The 17,538-nt window shown below is 44.1% G+C and overlaps 1 protein-coding gene across 4 annotated transcripts in view; it reads right to left on the reverse strand.

Annotated features, from left to right (window-relative positions):
* The window catches only part of MATN2 (matrilin 2), a 154,727-nt gene that overhangs the window by 28,140 nt on the left and 109,049 nt on the right, over positions 1–17,538 (reverse strand). For all 4 annotated transcript variants that reach the window (XM_029223178.1, XM_029223181.1, XM_029223182.1 and 1 more), the window contains 3 exons: positions 10,753–10,875; positions 3,354–3,476; positions 248–370 (listed from right to left, as the gene is read on the reverse strand). In XM_029223178.1, the coding sequence (XP_029079011.1) occupies positions 248–370; positions 3,354–3,476; positions 10,753–10,875 (369 nt within the window). The remainder of the gene's footprint in view (positions 1–247; positions 371–3,353; positions 3,477–10,752; positions 10,876–17,538) is intronic.

Consider the following 17,538-nt stretch of genomic DNA (forward strand, 5'->3'; position numbering starts at 1 on the left):
GAGAGGTCCTCGAGGCTCCTGGGCTACTGAGGATGGGAATCAAGTGACCGTCGTGCTTATACCACGCCCCCACCTCCGCCCCAGGTTCTGCACCGGGAAGGCACGCAGTCCCCAGGAGACAGCCCTACGATCTCCAGGGTGCCAAGAGCAGGGGACAGAGGGAGCCTGCTGTCCTGTGCAGTCGTCACATTTTTCACACCTGTTGTGAAAACCTTTGCCCTGTAAGAGAAGCGCGACGGGGACTCACGGGAGCAGGTCTTGAGATCCTCGTTGATGAGGAAGCCTTCCGAGCACTGGCACACGAAGGAGTCCCCGGTGTTGAGGCACAGCTGCGCACAGCCGTGGTCCTGCTCGGCGCAGTGATCCACCCCTGAGGCAATCACACACGAAAACAGCGTGACCGGAATAAAGACGCAGACCTACTAGAGATCGGACTTGAGGACACGGGGAGGGGGAAGGATAAGCTGGGACGAAGTGAGAGAGTGGCATGGACATATATACACTACCAAACGTAAAACAGATAGCTGGTGGGAAGCAGCCACATAGCACAGGGAGATCAGCTCGGTGCTTTGTGACCACCTAGAGGGGTGGGATAGGGAGGGTGGGAGGGAGGGAGATGCAAGAGGGAAGAGATATGGGAACATATGTATATGTATAACTGATTCACTTTGTTATAAAGCAGAAACTAACACACCATTGTAAAGCAATTATACTCCAATAAAGATGTTAAAAAAAACAAACAAACGTAACCAAGGGCGCTGCACCCACCAGCGAGGGGGCATTAAAAAACAAAAACATCTCCCAGGGAGCCCCTGCTGGGCTATTTCACTTCAAAAACAGTGATGTGGAAGGTTTCATTCTACCCTGTGCCACTGGCCTTGTTTGTTTTTCTTCGCATTTCTTTGAGGAGTAACGTGCATGCGGCTCCTGTCATGGGTGGTCACGACAGCAGCCCTCTGGGCCAGGCCTGGGCACGCATCACCTGCAATCCCGGGGCAACGCTTAGAGGAGGCGTCTTCCCCACTGTCACAGAGAGGAGAGCCAGGCTCAGGAAAGTCGAGTTGCTGAGCCCACAGCCCGCAGCTGACAGAAGAGTGCGTCAGAACGAGGGCTCCGCACCCAACTACTTGGGCTCAAACCCCACGTTCGCCGCTTCCCAGCCGCGGGATGCTGGGCCGTCATTTGGCCTCTCTGTCATCATCTCACGACTTGAGAAATGGGGTTGACGATTACTTTCTTAGAGGAACGTGGTGAGAGGAGCTGATTGACCTACAGCCCTCAGAACAGTAGCTGGCTTACAGTAATTACTCCCTGAACGCTTATTATTACTAGTACATGGCTGGGGAGGAATCAACTGTATAGTTTCTTTACATCTGAAAATGAAAAAGTGTTGTCACCCCCCATAACCAGGACACCCAGATTCAGAAAACAAACCAAAGCCAAGGCCTGCATGCGTGGCCGATCCTGGCACCGGGACCCTGAACAGCCGGCCCCGCTAGGATAACAGACACACAGCTGCGGTGAATGGCTCCCACAAGACAGCCCTGCAGGCCGCCTCCCAGATTTCCTTGACGGAGGAAACGCACACCTGGAGACTGGAGGGACACTGGAGGCCTTGTGCAGGGCCATCGGGTGGGCCTCTTTGACTCCCACAGGGCCTGGGACTGGTGCTTTCTGGAACATTCCACCAGTGGATCTGCCTCCTGCAAACACTTGCAGGATCTCAGGAGCCAGAGGCCTGTATTCACATCTCAGCTATACCATTTACCAGTCATGTTGACCCCCGGGAAACTTAACTTTTTTGTGCCACAGTTTCCCCATCTTTAAATAGGGATAAGAATGTCGATGCCTCATAAGGCTCCAGTGCAGGTAAAGTGAGCGAGTGCCTGGGAAGTGCTCACGGCCGTGGCTGCACAGAGCAGGTGCCTTGTAAGGGCTTCCTGTCATGACGGCCTGGGGGGCTCCCTGAGCCCCCATGGGGAAGAGGATACCATGCCTTTCTCTGGGGACCCCTGGGAAGAAATGGCTTGGTTTACAGTTTCTTGAAGCTGACTAGATGGTCCTTCTTACTAGATCCCAGAGAGGAAGGAGGCAGGTCATGGTCCCTGGGGCTCTAGGTGGGCTCATCCAGGCCATGCCAAGCCTGCCCTGAGATACCTGCCAGAGCCGTCAGAGAGCAGACCCCGCACTCCTGGAAGAAGGCAGGCTGTACACAGATCCATCTTCACCAGGGCATCTTCTTGAAGAGTGGAAGGACTCTTCCTCACCACTGGCTTCTCGTAAGGACTCAGAGACTTCCAGAGGCAAATGCAGCACAGTGCCAACTTTCTGGTTCAAAAATTCTTTGACTTCCGAGATCGATCCTTAGAAAGCCTAATCGAGGCACTTTGTTCCCTCTGGAGGCGGGACGGGGCACTAGCTTTCCTGAGGACTGCTGTCTATCTAACACTTCATCTGTGAAACTTCCCCTCCGGGCAGTTTAAGGTCCAAGTGCTGAACAGCTGCACTGTTTTCATTCACAATCTATCTCTGTCCCCAAAGTTGGAGCAGATGTGCGGCTTGCTGGGTGGAAAGTGACACAAAGGGCCCCTTCTATGCCGGTCACGTCACTGCACCCCTCTCCAGCGCACCAGGGTCACAGGCCTCCACCGCAGTGTCATGCGCCCCCCACCACCACCCCCGCTGGCCTGGACCAGTGGAGACTGTGCCTCATAAAAAACGACAGAGCCATCCAGCTGGCAACGCCTGCACGTTTCCACGCATTTACATCACCAAATGGAGCTTTGTTGTGCCTCTTACAAAAGAAAATTAAGAAAAGTCTTCATAAAAAGTCCCATGTTTCTCAGCTCTGCCCTCAGATCAGCTCCGCGGTAGCCCAAGTGCTCTCTGAGGTCTGTCTCCTCCATCCCATTGTCTCACCCTGGGGCCAGCACTGGTTACTCTGCCAGGCTCCATGACAATAATGAACTATTATCTTTAACTGTATGTTTTCCTTGGGCCAGGCACAGTGCTAAGAGATTGAAATGGTCCTGATTATTCCCTTTAACAACTCTAGGAGACCAATACTATTATTATCTTCACTTTTTTAAACAGATGGGGAAGTCAAAGCTCGGAGAACTTGCCTGGGGTCACATGTCTAGTATGTGGTACTAAACAATCCAATCTCTGAGGTACGTAGCATGAGTAGTCCCATTTTACAGGTGATGAAACTGAGTCCAGGAACGTTAAGGCTGTCGGACCGTCAGGCTCACTGGAAACCCAGGGGCCTCAAAAGTGACTGGCTGCTAGTGAGCCTGGGGGCCTGTGTGTGAACCTGGCCTTCCCATCAGAGCCCCTGCCCCGGGCACACTCACGGCTGCAGGTCTTGCCGTTGGGGTCCAGGGTGTAGCCCCGGTGGCAGCGGCAGTAGTAGCCCTCCTCCGTGTTGATGCATTCATGCTCACAGCCCGGCTTGTTCAGCGCACAGTAGTTGATCCCTGAGGGGAGAAAGGGCAGATCCTACCTCAGGCTTGGGGCTTCTCCAAGGGCTGAGGTCAGCCCCTCACAGTAAATATTCAGTAAGTAAGATGCTCTATAGCAGGGCTCCCTAACCCCCGGGCCACAGACCAGTACCGGTCCGTGGCCTGTTAGGAACCAGGCCGCACAGCAGGAGGTGAGCTCCGGGGCGAGGGAGCGAAGCTTCATCTGTATTTACAGCCACTCCCCATCACTCACATTACGGCCTGAGCTCCGCCTCCTGTCAGCATTATGGTGAGTTGTATAATTATTTCATTATATACTACAATGTGATAATAATAGAAATAAAGTGCACAATAAATGTAATGTGCTTGAATCATCCCAAAACCGTTTCCCCTCCACCCCACCACCCCCAAGTCCGTGGAAAAATTGTCTTCCACAAAACCGGTCCCTGGTGCCAAAAAAGGTTAGGGACCGCTGCTCTACAGGATGGAGACAACAGCTCCTGCTCTCCATTAGCTTGTTTGAAAGAGAACCTGGCACCTGCAGCGAGCCTCCGCATTCTCCAGCATAGGTCTCTTCCCCATTTGATGGCCAAAAAGTTGGTGAAATGGGTTGAGCGCCATAGTTCCCAGCCCATCTCCCCCCAAGAAAGATGGAAAAGCTGGGAAAATTCAGTCTCTTCTTACAGTTAACCTGATAACTAGGGCTCAAAACATGTAGGGAGCTGCTGTTGGCAGTGACATCTGACAGTGGCATGGGACAGCACCAGGCAGAATACACAACAGCTGATGTTACAAGATACCCAGCTATTTAGGAGAGGCAGGAACAGGCAGTTGCATTAAGAAGGATCCAATGCTCAACCCGGCTCTGGGTGAGAGCATAACAGCAAAGGTATCAAGAAACTGGAGAAGACGCATCTCTGATGCTGGCCCAGGTAGTTGCAGCTCTGTCCTATAGTAACATTCACCCCCATCCTAGCTGTGTTTCTGCCAGCAGAGGGAAGCAGCATCGCAACCAGCAGCCAATTAGCAGTTTCATTTTCTGGTAGAAAATGCTAAACCCACAAGATAGGCCACTCCCCACCCCCCATGCCCTCCCACCCCCCGCAACTTACACACACCAGAGGAGGTAATGGGAGAGACGGAGAACTATAACGGGAAATAAAATAAGCTTGTGGAGGGCCTCTAGGGGACTGGTGTTGTGAGAAATGGTCACCAGCAACCTCAGGGGCTGAGCTGGATCCATTTAACTGCATTGTTCTTTTTCCTGGGGATGTGGCAGACATTGTTGGTTGCGTTGCCAACAACTATTACCCTGTCTTCTTGAAACCAGAACCCTGACCCCCAAGGCATGAGTCATGAGTTGTCTAAGGCAACCTGGCAACCATGTTTTCCTTTGTCAGTGATTGGTCTAGAGCTGGGAATATGCCTAGTTCTCGCCAATGAGACATAGGAGGAATTTATTGGGGCCCCTAGGAAAGATTTCCCTTCCTGAAAAGACAAAGATGTATGAAAAAAAAATGAAATGAAACCCACACCCGAGGAACCTCAGACTATCCCTTAAAGGGTCCATGATGTGCGCTCCCATGTGACAAGTGGGTGGAACTTTCCACGTGCACAGAGCACGAGTTGAAGTAGCTGCAGACCGAGCACAGGGAGAGAACTCCCACGACATGCAGGGGCTGGCCTAAGAGAAGAGATCCCACCACAAGGGTCACGGACCCCTTGGCACTCTCTCTGTACCTCATCCCTTCTGCATGACAGAGGCAGAAATTGTTAGCTGTGCGCGATTTCTCAGTTCATCAACAGCCTTACCTGTGCAGAACAGACTGAATGCCAGGAAACAAGTCAAGAGCTTCAGTGAAGAAAAACAGACCCGGCGATGAAACTCCGGCCACAGACACACAGACAAACAAAAAGCCAAGCAAACAGACACAGAACACAAAGGGTCCCACAGTTTGGGGCCACATAGTGTAGGGCCTGCAAATCCTACACTTCATTACACCATCAGAGAAAATGAAATTATCCTCAGTAAACACTGTTTTTAAAAGCCAGCACTCAGCCACTATGGAAAACAGTACAGAGGTTCCTCAAAAAAATTAAACATAGAATTAAATGTGATCCAGCAATTCCACTTCTGGGTTTATACCCAAAAGAACTGAAAGCAGGGACTTGAACAGTACTTGTATATCCATGTTCATAGCAGCATTATTCACAATGGCCAAAAGATGGAAGCAACCCAGGTGCCTACTGACAGATGAATGGATAAACAAAATGTGGTATATACATAATATGGAATTTTTTTTTTGCAGAATTTTATTTAAAAAAATTTTTAATAGATCTTTATTGGAGTATAATTGCTTCACAGTACCGTGTTAGTTTCTGTTGTACAACAAAGCGAATCAGCCACATGCATACACATGTCTCCATATCCCCTCCCTCTTGAGCCACCCTCCCATCCTCCCTATCCCACCCCTCTAGGTCATCGCAAAGCACCGAGCTGATCTCCCTGTGCTATGCGGCTGCTTCCCACTAGCTATCTATTTTACATTCGGTAGTGTATATATGTCGCTGCTACTCTCACTTCGTCCCAGCTTCACCCTCCCACCCGATGTCCTCAAGTCCATTCTCTATGTCTACCTCTTTATTCCTGTCCTGCAACTAGGTTCATCAGTACCAATTTTCTTTCTTTTTTTTTTTTTTAGATTCCATATATATGTGTTAGCATACAGTATTTGTTTTTCTCTTTCTGACTTTCTTCACTCTGTATGACAGTCTCTAGGTCCATCCACCTCACTACAAATAACTCAATTTCGTTTCTTTTTATGGCTGAGTAATATTCCATTGTATATATGTGCCACATCTTTTTTATCCATTCATCTGTCGATGGACACATAGGTTGCTCCCATGTCCTGGCTGTTGTAAATAGAGCTGCAATGAACATTGTGGTGCATGTCTCTTTTTGAATTATGGTTTTCTCAGGGTATATGCCCAGTAGTGGATCATATGGTAGTTTTATTTTTAGTTTTTTAACCACCATACTCTTTTCCACAGTGGTTGTATCAATTTACATTCCCACCAACAGTGCAGGAGGGTTCCCTTTTCACCACACCATTTCCAGCATTTATTGTTCCTAGCTTTTCTGATAATGGCCATTCCGACTGGAGTCAGTGATACCTCACTGTAGTTTTGATTTGCATTTCTCTAATAATTAGTGATGTTGAGCATTTTTCATGTGCCTCTTGACCATCTGTATGTCTTCCTTGGTGAAATGTCTATTTAGGTCTTCCGCCCATTTTTTAACTGGATTGTTTTTTTTGACATTGAGTTGCATGAGCTGTTTGTATATTTTGGAGATTAATCCTTTGTTGTTTCATTTGCAAATATTTTCTCCCATTCTGAGGGTTGTCTTTTTGTCTTGTTTATGGTTTCCTTTGCTGTGCAAAAGCTTTTACGTTTAATTAAGTCCCATTTGTTTATTTTTGTCTTTATTTCTGTTATATAATGTGGAATATTATTTAGCCTTAAAAAGGAAGGAAATTCTGACATATGCCACACATGGATCAATCTTGAAGACATTACGGTACGTGAAACAAGCCAGTCACAGAAGGTCAAATATTTTAAGATTCCACTTATATGAGGCTCCTAGAGTAGGCGACGTCATAGAGATGGAAGATAGGATGGGGGGTTGTCAGGGGCTGCAGGGAGAGAGAATCGGTACAGAGTTTCAGTTCGGAGAGATGATAAAGTTCCGCAGCTGTATGGTGGTGATGGTTGTACAACAACATGAATGTACTTAATGCCACTGAACTGTACCTGTAAAAATGGTTACAATGGTAAATTTTGTTATGTATATTTTAACACAATTTTTTAAAGGGCCAACGTTGTCTTTAAGAAAGATTTACACACAATAATTAAATTAAAACACATGAAGATTCTCAAAGAGGTTATCACTCAGCTATCTGGCAAAAAGCAATTTAAAAATGCCTCTTCTCCAAATGGTACTTTACAGCAGAGGTTTAACTGTAGATCTTTGCTTTCCTTACATGCTTCAGTCACAATTCTTCACCTGTTACTTAGTCATTCACACATTTATGCATTCGATCTGTATTTATTGACTACCTACTATGCCCCCCCACATCTGGTCCAGTCTCCTCCCTAACTGTGATGAGCTATACATGGGCCAGGCTTGGGTGTAGGTTTATCTGGCAAAGCCTGGAGTGTCCAATAACCCTGAGAGGTCAGATGTCAGGACTGTCAGATGACCAATGAAACAGCTCTTATGAGTGCCAACTCGCGAAGGAGCTGGAGACCTCACTGAGAAGATGAGAAATAAAAACATGAAAGATTAGTGACCCAGACAGTAAATTATAATGCCAACTGAGTGGCACAGAGAGTAAGTTTTAGAAAAATTGGACAGGCTACAAAATGTTAAAGCAGAAAGTCGTGTTCCTTCAGTTTAGGGAATCGGGGTCCAGAGAAGCAAAGCAACCTGTCCAAGGTCACACGGCCAGTATGAGTGACACTGCCAAGACCGGCCTTGGCGTCCCCTGGCTCAACCCGTGGCCCCCGCCCCAGCTGTTTAGAATGTGATGTCTCCAGGACTTCCCTAATGGTCCAGTGGCTAAGACTCCACACTCCCAATGCAGGGGGCACGGGTTCGATCCCTGGTTGGGGAACTAAGGTCTCGCATGCCGCACGGTGCGGCCAAAAAAAAATGAATGTGATGTCTCAGCCATGGTGCCAGCGTGAGCAATCCTGGAGTCCAGCACGTGGGTCCCACCCACCTCTGATTCCACCCTGGGGCCCCCGCCTAGACCGCCAGTCCCGGTCTCTGTGTCTCTCCCTTAATAATTTATGCTTTAAGTCGATGACAGCACTTTGCAGAAAAAGAAATTATGCCTGGATGAGGAGGAAGAACAAAACCTGGCCAAGAGTGTTTTCTTCAGTAGGATTCTGCCTTGAACTTTCTTTTTTTTCCAGTTTAATGGGATGACATCAAATTCCTTTGAAAAATAGATTTCTTATTAGAATTGAAAATAGCCCACATCCATCAACTGCCGATTAAACGTGAATGGCTGTACCCTGCGCTTGAGGTCTTTAACGCTCTCGAGATCCTCAGATTCCTAATAACAAACTCCAGATTTTAAGCCCCATTTCTCTGCTTCCCGATTCCATGTAACACTCCAGAGAGAGGGTAAGCGCTCACTTTCCGTTGCGTGTGCGCATTAGGGCAAAGTGGCTTCCAGAGGGACCTCGGGAGTCGAGGGCTGGGTTTGTAGCAAAGACAATGGAAAAAGTAATGATGAGGCAGGATGCTGGGAGAAGGGCTGATGAGGACATTGGGTTTTAAAAACAAATTCCATTTTTCTTGGATGAAAAGTAGGGCACCTGGCTAAAGAGGAAATGGAGCTATCACTGAATATACATGAATGAGCGTTAGGGACTGGGGCTGGGCTGCAGCCTGAGACTGGCCGTCTGTGGGCGGTGGTTACAATACTCCCAAATGGTCCCTTGCTCTGCACTCATCCTTCTCTTCTTGGCCTGCCTCCTCCCTTGATAACTGTGCAGTCCATGCCTTGGACTCTCCTCTTACTCCAAGTGTCTCTCCAGGCAGGATGTGGAGGGAGGGGCAGAGGGCGAGGGACTCCTAGATGATTGTAAGAGATGCAGAGCTTCAAGCCAAGTCCCCTCCACTGATGGCCACATTCCCAGCTCGCGTCCTTCTCCCTCCAAAAGCGACACACAGTGAAGCCTGCAACTCCAATGAGTGTCTGAGTTGAACCAGATCTAATTATCCCCCATGTAAGAGATTTGGGTTCACAAAGGAGTCCAATGGTGAGTGCTTTTCTCTGGGTGAAGTCAGCCACTGACACTCTCACCCCTAGAAAGAGGTGTAAATAGCACAGAAAGGAGTGGCCGGGCTGACCTTTCCCACGTACTGCATGCACGTGTGGTCTAACGGAAAACTGTCCATCTGATTGTTTTCACATTCCAAACGCTCTCAGTTAAAATTGCCGTCCGATGCTTGAATGTTTCTGGGGTTTGCATCCAGGCAAGGTGTTGGGAATGATTTTTTATGAGAGAGGCTCAGTTTCAAAATATGGGCTCTGCCACCCTCTGCCACCGTACAAGGTTTAACGCGTATTAGAGTGAGTGTGTGAGTTAACATGTGCTGCAAGCAGACTGTAGCTTGTGGACTCAATTCTATAAACCACAAAGCTTTTCAAAAAAGATACATGGTAAAACTTTTGAAAATCCGGTCCTGTGATGCAGAACGCTGCTGTACTTATCACCAGGAAGAAGTGGATAAAGGGACACATAAGAGAATATGTCCCTTAATGGGAGTTCCAGAGAGTTCTGTGAATGACACTGTTGGGAGAATGTGTACAATTCAGTGTGCATATGTGTGGACTAACTTCGGGAATGCTTTTTGAGAAAACACTTGCATGCCTTAAGAGGGCCATCTTTCTAACAAGATAGAATAATTCAGACGATAGTTGCCATTTCTCCAGGATGATAAATCTCAGAGATCCATTTGCTCATTCATTCACTAAATATTGTGTCACACCAGCATGCGCCAAACACTGAGGTGATGAGGATTCACGAGTGAGAAGAAGAGAAGAATCTCTGTCCTTGTAGATCTTGCATTCTAGCAGCCTCTCAGGCACAGATCTCTTAAAGAGATCCCACTGGGGGTCCGTGCTCTAGGTCCCCGGTCAAGCCCTCTGAGGTGCTAGACGACAGTATCTGAGTCACTCAGCACATCCTTAATATCATCCTGCTGACACCATGTACCTCTTGAATGCTGCAGGGATGCCCCAGAGTCTTCTATTTTTCCTTCCTTCAAAACAAAGAGGAAAGAGCTGCAACTTCCCCTTTCTTAGCCGCCATCAAGTGTTTCATCTTGTAGGACTGGAAGAAACCAGCTCCTTTTGTCTCCAACTCTGGACCCAGCCTTTTCTTTCTCAAAGTCCCAAATACTTGTTGCAGGTTGGGGGCGGGGGGGTGGTAAAAAGAAGGGAGGATGTGCCCTCATTTCAAATAGGTGGGAGCTTCAGCTTGGGCCTCGATTTCACTAAATGAATCTGATGGACAGACCCAGTCTACGCGGTCTCTAAAAATTCTCCCCATCACAGGATCAGGTGAGACAAAAGGTAAAATAAAAGACAGAATACTGTTAGCAAACACAAATACCGAGTACAAGTGCACCTGGTTGAGATTTGCAAGGGGAAGGAAAACCAACAGGGCCATCTGAGGAACAAGCCCTTCTTCAAGGCCCAGCGCAACTTACTTCTGCAGGTTTTCTGATCTGGATTCAGGGTAAAGCCTTTTAAGCAGCGGCAGGAATAGGAATCATCTGTGTTAACACACTCGTGCTGGCATCCGTGGTCAGGTGAGGTACAGTAGTCTATCTCTGAAAAGAAAGAAAACTCAGAATGATGAACAAAACTAGAAATCTAGCATAGAAAAGTCAAAGGATTTGCGGTCTTAACTTTTCCTAAACAGATACATTCCCGTGACCTCAAACACTCATGCCATAGAGGGATCTATCAGTGAAGGTATTTCCATGTTTAGGGATACGGCCCCCACAGGAAGAGAACTTTCTTGACATGTTACAAAATGTTTATGCTTTGTGAAGATGCTTTCCTTGTCTGGGTTCACGTCAGAGCCACTAAAATGAAAGTGTGTGACTGGGTGTTGTTCGTTGTGTCGCAGGCCGGGAAGAGAGAGCTTGGCTGAATATGTTACTGAACTTACGCAATTAAAATAATGAAATCTTCCCAAAGTCAAACTTTAAACCACTTAACTGAGTGAAACACTGAGCCAAATTGGATAAAAATGATATCCTGGGGAAAAGAAGGCCTGGGAGTGAAAGGCGTATTTTGAGGGCAAAACACCTCCCCTGTTGACGTCATTGGCCTCATCTACACTTAAATCATCTCAAGGCTTCACAGTCAGGGAATGCGATCTCTAGGTACACATTAATTTAAACCAAAATATTCAGAAACAAAGGTCACATGGAATTTTTAATAGTGAAATTTTACTTGTATAAGTATTTTTTAGATATGGATTAGGACTGTTCTACTGACAGGTCTGTACCAAGTATTTTGCTGTAGTGGAACTTGGTGCATTGTCTAAAATGGCTTGAAATAAGTGGCCACTGATGGGGTCTTAAAAGGTGTCTTTTTGTTTTAATGAGGATTTTTATCGTTTTAAGGACTATATGAACTACATATATCATTTTCCTAATGAAGCATTTGGTATAAATGAGTTTTCCCAGCCTGTACCAAAGGAAACGAAACGAGTAAGAGAAAGGCATACAATATTCTCAAAGGAAAAAATATTGAGAAAATGCCAATTCTTCCGAATTTAAAGTCATGGAAAACTTTAAACATATATAAACAAATGAACTGACTAGTATAATAAATCCACGTGCATATCGCTCGGCTTCAAGAGAATCAATCTACAGCTGACCTTGTTTCCTGTATACTCCCATCCCCCATGCTAAGATGCCATCTTACTTGAAAGCAAACCCCAGATGTTATATCATTTTGTCTATAAATATTTCATAATGTATCCTTAAAGGACTGGAACTCTTTAAAAAATATAACTGCAATACCACAATCACATATAAAGGTATTTAAAAAGACTTTTTATTTGGAAATGATTTTAAACTTACAAAAGTTGCAAACATAAAAATACAAGTAGATAGGTACAAGAAGCACGTATATACACTCTACCCAGATTTATCTATTGTTAACATTTTATCCCATTTGCTTTACCATTTGCTTATCTCTCTGAATTATTTGAGGGTAAGTTACATATATCACCATCCTTTTTCCTTAAACACAGTATGTGCTTCCTAAGAGGAGGGATATTCTCTTATATAACCACAGTGTAGCCATACTTCATAAATTTACATTTATACAAGACTTTTACTTAATCTACCATCCTTATTCTAGTCTTCTAAGTTGATCTAATAATGTTCTTTGTAGCATTTTTCATCCTCCAGTATAGAACTCAATAGAGGGTCAGAGATTATATTTAATATTCACGTATGCTTAGCTTCCTTTAATCTGGAACCATGCTGTCTAATGTGGCCATTTAAATTAAAGTGGAATGGAAACAACCTAAATGTCCATCAACAGGTGAATGGATAAAGAAGGTGTGATGTGTGTGTGTGTGTGTGTGTATATATATGTACACACACAGTATGAAATGTTACTCAGCCATAAAAAAGAATGAAATAATGGAATTTGCAGCAACATGCATGAATCTAGAGATGATCATACTAAGCGAAGTAAGTCAGAAAGAGAGACACAAATACCGTATGATGTCACTTATATATGGAATCTAAAACATGACACAAATGAACCTATCTATGAAACAGAAACAGACTCACAGACATAGAGAACAGACTTGCGGTTGCCAAGGGGGAGGGGAGGTGGGGAGGGAAGGAGTGGGAGTTTGGGATTAGCAGATGCAAACTAGTATATAGAGGATGGAAAGCAACAATGTCCTATGTCATAGCACAGGGAACTATATTCAATATCCTGTGATAAACCACTATGGAAAAGAATATGAAAAAGAACATGTTATATATATGTATAACTGAATCACTACAGCAGAAATTAAACACAACATTGTAAATCGACTATACGGCAATAAAATTTTTTTAAAAATTAAAATAGATCAAAATTAAATAAAATTTAAAATGCAGTTCCTCAGTTGCACTGGCCACACCTTAAGGCTCAGTAGCCACAGTAGCTCCTGACTACTATATTGTATGGTGCAGATACAGAGCATTTTCACTATCACAGAGTGTTCTATCCAGTAGCAACAGTCTAGAAACACTTCCACAGCCTTTGTGTTTTATGACATTAACATTTTAAAATAAAGCAGTCTCCCCGCTCATTTTTAGTTTTATTGACGTACAAATGACAAAAAACAAACTGCACATATTTAAGATGGACATTTGATGTTCTGACATACGTATGTGTCCACAAAACTATCACCACAACCGAGGTAATGAACTTACGCATTTCCCTCAGATGTTTCCTCAAGACACTTTCTAATTCATTCTTTCCTACTACTCCCTCTGCCCCCAAATAATTGTTAATCTCCTGTCAAGATAAATTAGTTTGCATTTTCTAGAATTTCACATAGATGGAATCATACAGTTGTGTTCTTTTTGGTCTGGCTTCTTTCATTCCTCATAATTATTTTGAGATTCATCCATGTTCATGTGTATGTCAACAGTTTGTTCTTTTTTTACTGTAGAGTAGTATTTCATTATATGGATATACCACAATTTATTCGTCTATTCACCTGCTGGAGGGATTTGAGTTGTTTCCAGTTTGAGGCTATCACAAATAAAGCAGCTATGAACATTCATGAACAAGTCTTGGTGTAGACATATGCTTTCTTTCTTTTTTTTTTAAAAAATATTTATTTATTTATTTGGCTGCATCTGGTCTTAGTTGCGGCATGCAGGATCTTCGTTGCTGCGTGTGGGATCTTCGTTAGGGCGTGTAGGATCTTTAGTTGCAGCATGCGAACTCTTACTTGCGGCATGTGGGATCTAGTTCCCTGACCAGGGATCGAACCCAGGACCCCCGCATTGGGAGCGTGGAGTCTTAGCCACTGGACCACCAGGGAAGTCCCATAGACATATGCTTTCATTTTGAGTAAACATTTAGGAGTAGAATGGCTGGGTTGTATGGTAGACGTATTAATTTCTTAAACGTTCCTACCAGCAGTTTATGAGAGTTCCAGTTGCTCCACATCCTTACCAACACTTGGTAATTTTAGCCCTTCTGGTAAGTACATAGTGGTTATTTCATTGTGGTTTTATTTTACATTTCCCTCATGACTAATGCTGTTGGATATACTTTCATATGCTTATTTTCCATTTCTATATTTTCTTTAATGGAGTGTCTGGTCAAATCTTTTGCCCATTTTTATTAGGTTGTTTGTCTCCTCACTAAGTTTGAAGAGTTCTTTATATGTTCTAAATACAAACCCTTTGTTGGATATACATTTTGCAAATATTTTTTCCCAGTCTGTGGCTTGCTTCTTCATTTTAGTAATAGTACCTTTTTTTTTTTTTTTTTTTTTTTTTGCAGTACGCGGGCCTCTCACTGCTGTGGCCTCTCTCGTTGCGCAGCACAGGCTCCGGACACGCAGGCTCAGCGGCCATGGCTCATGGGCCCAGCCGCTCCGCGGCATGTGGGATCTTCCCCGACCGGGGCACGAACCTGTTTCCCCTGCATCGGCAGGCGGACTCTCAACCACTGCGCCACCAGGGAAGCCCCTAATAGTGCCTTTTGAAGAACAAAAGTTTTAATTTTGATGTTCAATTTATTCATTTTTAATTTTTACAGTTTGTGCTTTCTGTGTCCTCTTTTAAGGCATCTTTGCCAAACGCAGGGCCACTAAGATCTTTTCCTATGTTTCCTTCTATAATTTTTATAGTTTTCAATCTTACATTTAAGTTTAAAACTGATTTCAAGTTAATTTTTGTATGTAGTGTGAGGGAAGGGTCAAGTTCCTTTTTTTTTCTTTTGCACATGGCAATCCAATTGTTCAGCACCATTAGTTGAAGACATTATCCTTTTCCCCATGAATTGCCTTAGTACCTTTGTTGAAAATACTTTCACCATATATGTGTGGGTCTATCTCTGGACTCTGTTCTGTTCCATTGATCTATACTCCATCTTTACACCAATACCACACTGTCTTGATTACTGTTGCTTTATAATTGGTATTAAAAATCAGGTGGTTTAAGTCCTTCGACATTGTGCATCTTTTTCAAAAAGGGCTATTTTAGTCCTTTTCATTTCTACATATGTTTTAGGATTAGCTTGTCAATTTCTACAAAAAAAGCATGCTAAGATTATGATAGATAATACTGTGATCTATATAGATTAATTTGGAAAGGACAGACATCTTAACAGTATTGAGTCTTCTGATCCATGAATATATCTATTTAGTTAAGTCTTCTTTAATTTCCCTTAGCAATGTTTTGTAGCTTTCATTGTAAAGGTTTTCACATCTTTTGTTAAATTTACCCCTAGGTGGTACATATTTTTGATGCTATTATAAATAGCATTTTAAAATGTAAATTTGTGATTTTTCCATTGAAAGTATACAAAAAGGGACTTCCTTCATGGTGCAGTGGTTAAGAACCCGCCTGGCAATGTTATACAGCAGAAGCTAACACAACAATGTAAAGCAATTATACTCCAATAACGATGTTTAAAAAAAAAAAGAATCCGCCTGCTAATGCAGGGGACATGGGTTCAATCCCTGGTCCGGGAAGATCCCACATGCTGTGGAACAACTAAGCCCGTGTGCCACAACTACTGAGCCTGCTCTCTAGAGCCCGCGAGCCACAACTACTGAGCCCGCGTGCCACACTACTGAAGCCCGCGTGCCTAGAGCCCATGCACTGCAACTACTGAGCCAGCGTGCTGCAACTACTGAAGCCCGCACACCTAGAACCCATGCTCCACAACAGGAGAAGCCACTGCAATGAGAAGTCCACGCACTGCAACAGATTAGCCCCCGCTCGCTGCCACTAGAGAAAGCCCGTGCATAGCAACGAAGACTCAAAGCAGCCAAAACAAAACATAAAACAAATGAATGGCAAAGAAAAAAAGAGGGAAGGAGGACATACAGAGTAAAAGAGACTCAGTTTAAAAAAAAAAAAAGAAAGTAAATAAAACATAATTGATTTTTGTATATTGACCTCGTACCCTGCATCCTTGGTAAACTCACTAATTAGAGCTTTTCTGTAAATTCCGTTGGAGATGTTGTCTGTTAATAAAGACAGGTTTTGTTTGTTTGTTTTACTTAATCATTTTTTTGTATAGAGTTTTCCATTTTTAATATTTAACAAATTTTCCATTTTTAATATTTAACAATTTTTTCCATTTTTAATATTTAACAAATTTTTAATTTTCCATTTTTAATATTTAACAAATTTTTCCATTTTTAATATTTAACAAAACATTTTTAATATTTAAACAAAAAAATATTTTGTAAACAAACCCAGCACAGGGCCAACAAAAAGGAATAAAAGCAAGAAAAACAAAAAGCCTAGGGTTGCCCCTTACTGGGTATCAGGGTCAGGCCTGCTCCCTTTCTTTCTGTTTTTTTTTTTTTTTTGGTACGCGGGCCTCTCACTGCTGTGGCCTCTCCCGTTGCAGAGCACAGGCTCCGGACGCGCAGGCTCAGCGGCCATGGCTCACGGGCCCAGCCGCTCCGCGGCATGTGGGATCTTCCCGGACCGGGGCACGAACCCGCGTCCCCTGCATCGGCACGTGGACTCTCAACCACTGCGCCACCAGGGAAGCCCCTGCTCCCTTTCTTAAAGGAAGTGGGGCTTTTTGCCCTTGGACATCAGCATAGGTCCCTGTTCCTAAGCACCAGAATTGGATATGAACAGAGAAACCAGCCCTGAAATGTTTTACTTAATCATTTTGATTTTACATTTGTATTTGTTTTCTCTTATGCTGAAAGTATAGGTACAAAGTGACATTAACATTATATATATTTATTGTATCATATATTTATATGTGTATATGTATAATTTCAAAATAAGAAAACAATTCTATTATTAATGCTAATACTACTGGAAACAGTTAAAGCTCTTTTGTTTTTCGGATATATGCCACTTGGAATGTAAAGTCAACATATTCCCCGCCTGTCACTTAAAATAATTCTCTGGGTGATTATGCTAACAACCTCATATACAGTTAGGCTCATTTGCTTCAATTTGTTCTGCAGACAATTCTCCAACACCAATTGGGAGCCCTGTAATTTAATTCAATTCTGACACTAACTACCCAGAGTTAACATCCAGTCTCACAAGGTAAAGTGTAAGGTCCCCAGTAAGACTGCCCTTACTTCAGATACCAGCCTCCAGTGGGGTCCCCAGGCCACCTTCACTTCTGCACAGCCACCTACAATTTTGGGGTCTCCCACAACTCACTCCTTTCAATAATTTATTAGAATCACTCACAGAACACAGGAGAGTGCTATATTTACAATGACCTAATAAAGATGCTTTTAA

The sequence above is a fragment of the Monodon monoceros genome, unplaced genomic scaffold (genome assembly GCF_005190385.1).
Source record: "Monodon monoceros isolate NGI ecotype Baffin Bay Population unplaced genomic scaffold, NGI_Narwhal_1 Super_Scaffold_14, whole genome shotgun sequence".
Classification (NCBI taxonomy): domain Eukaryota; kingdom Metazoa; phylum Chordata; class Mammalia; order Artiodactyla; family Monodontidae; genus Monodon; species Monodon monoceros.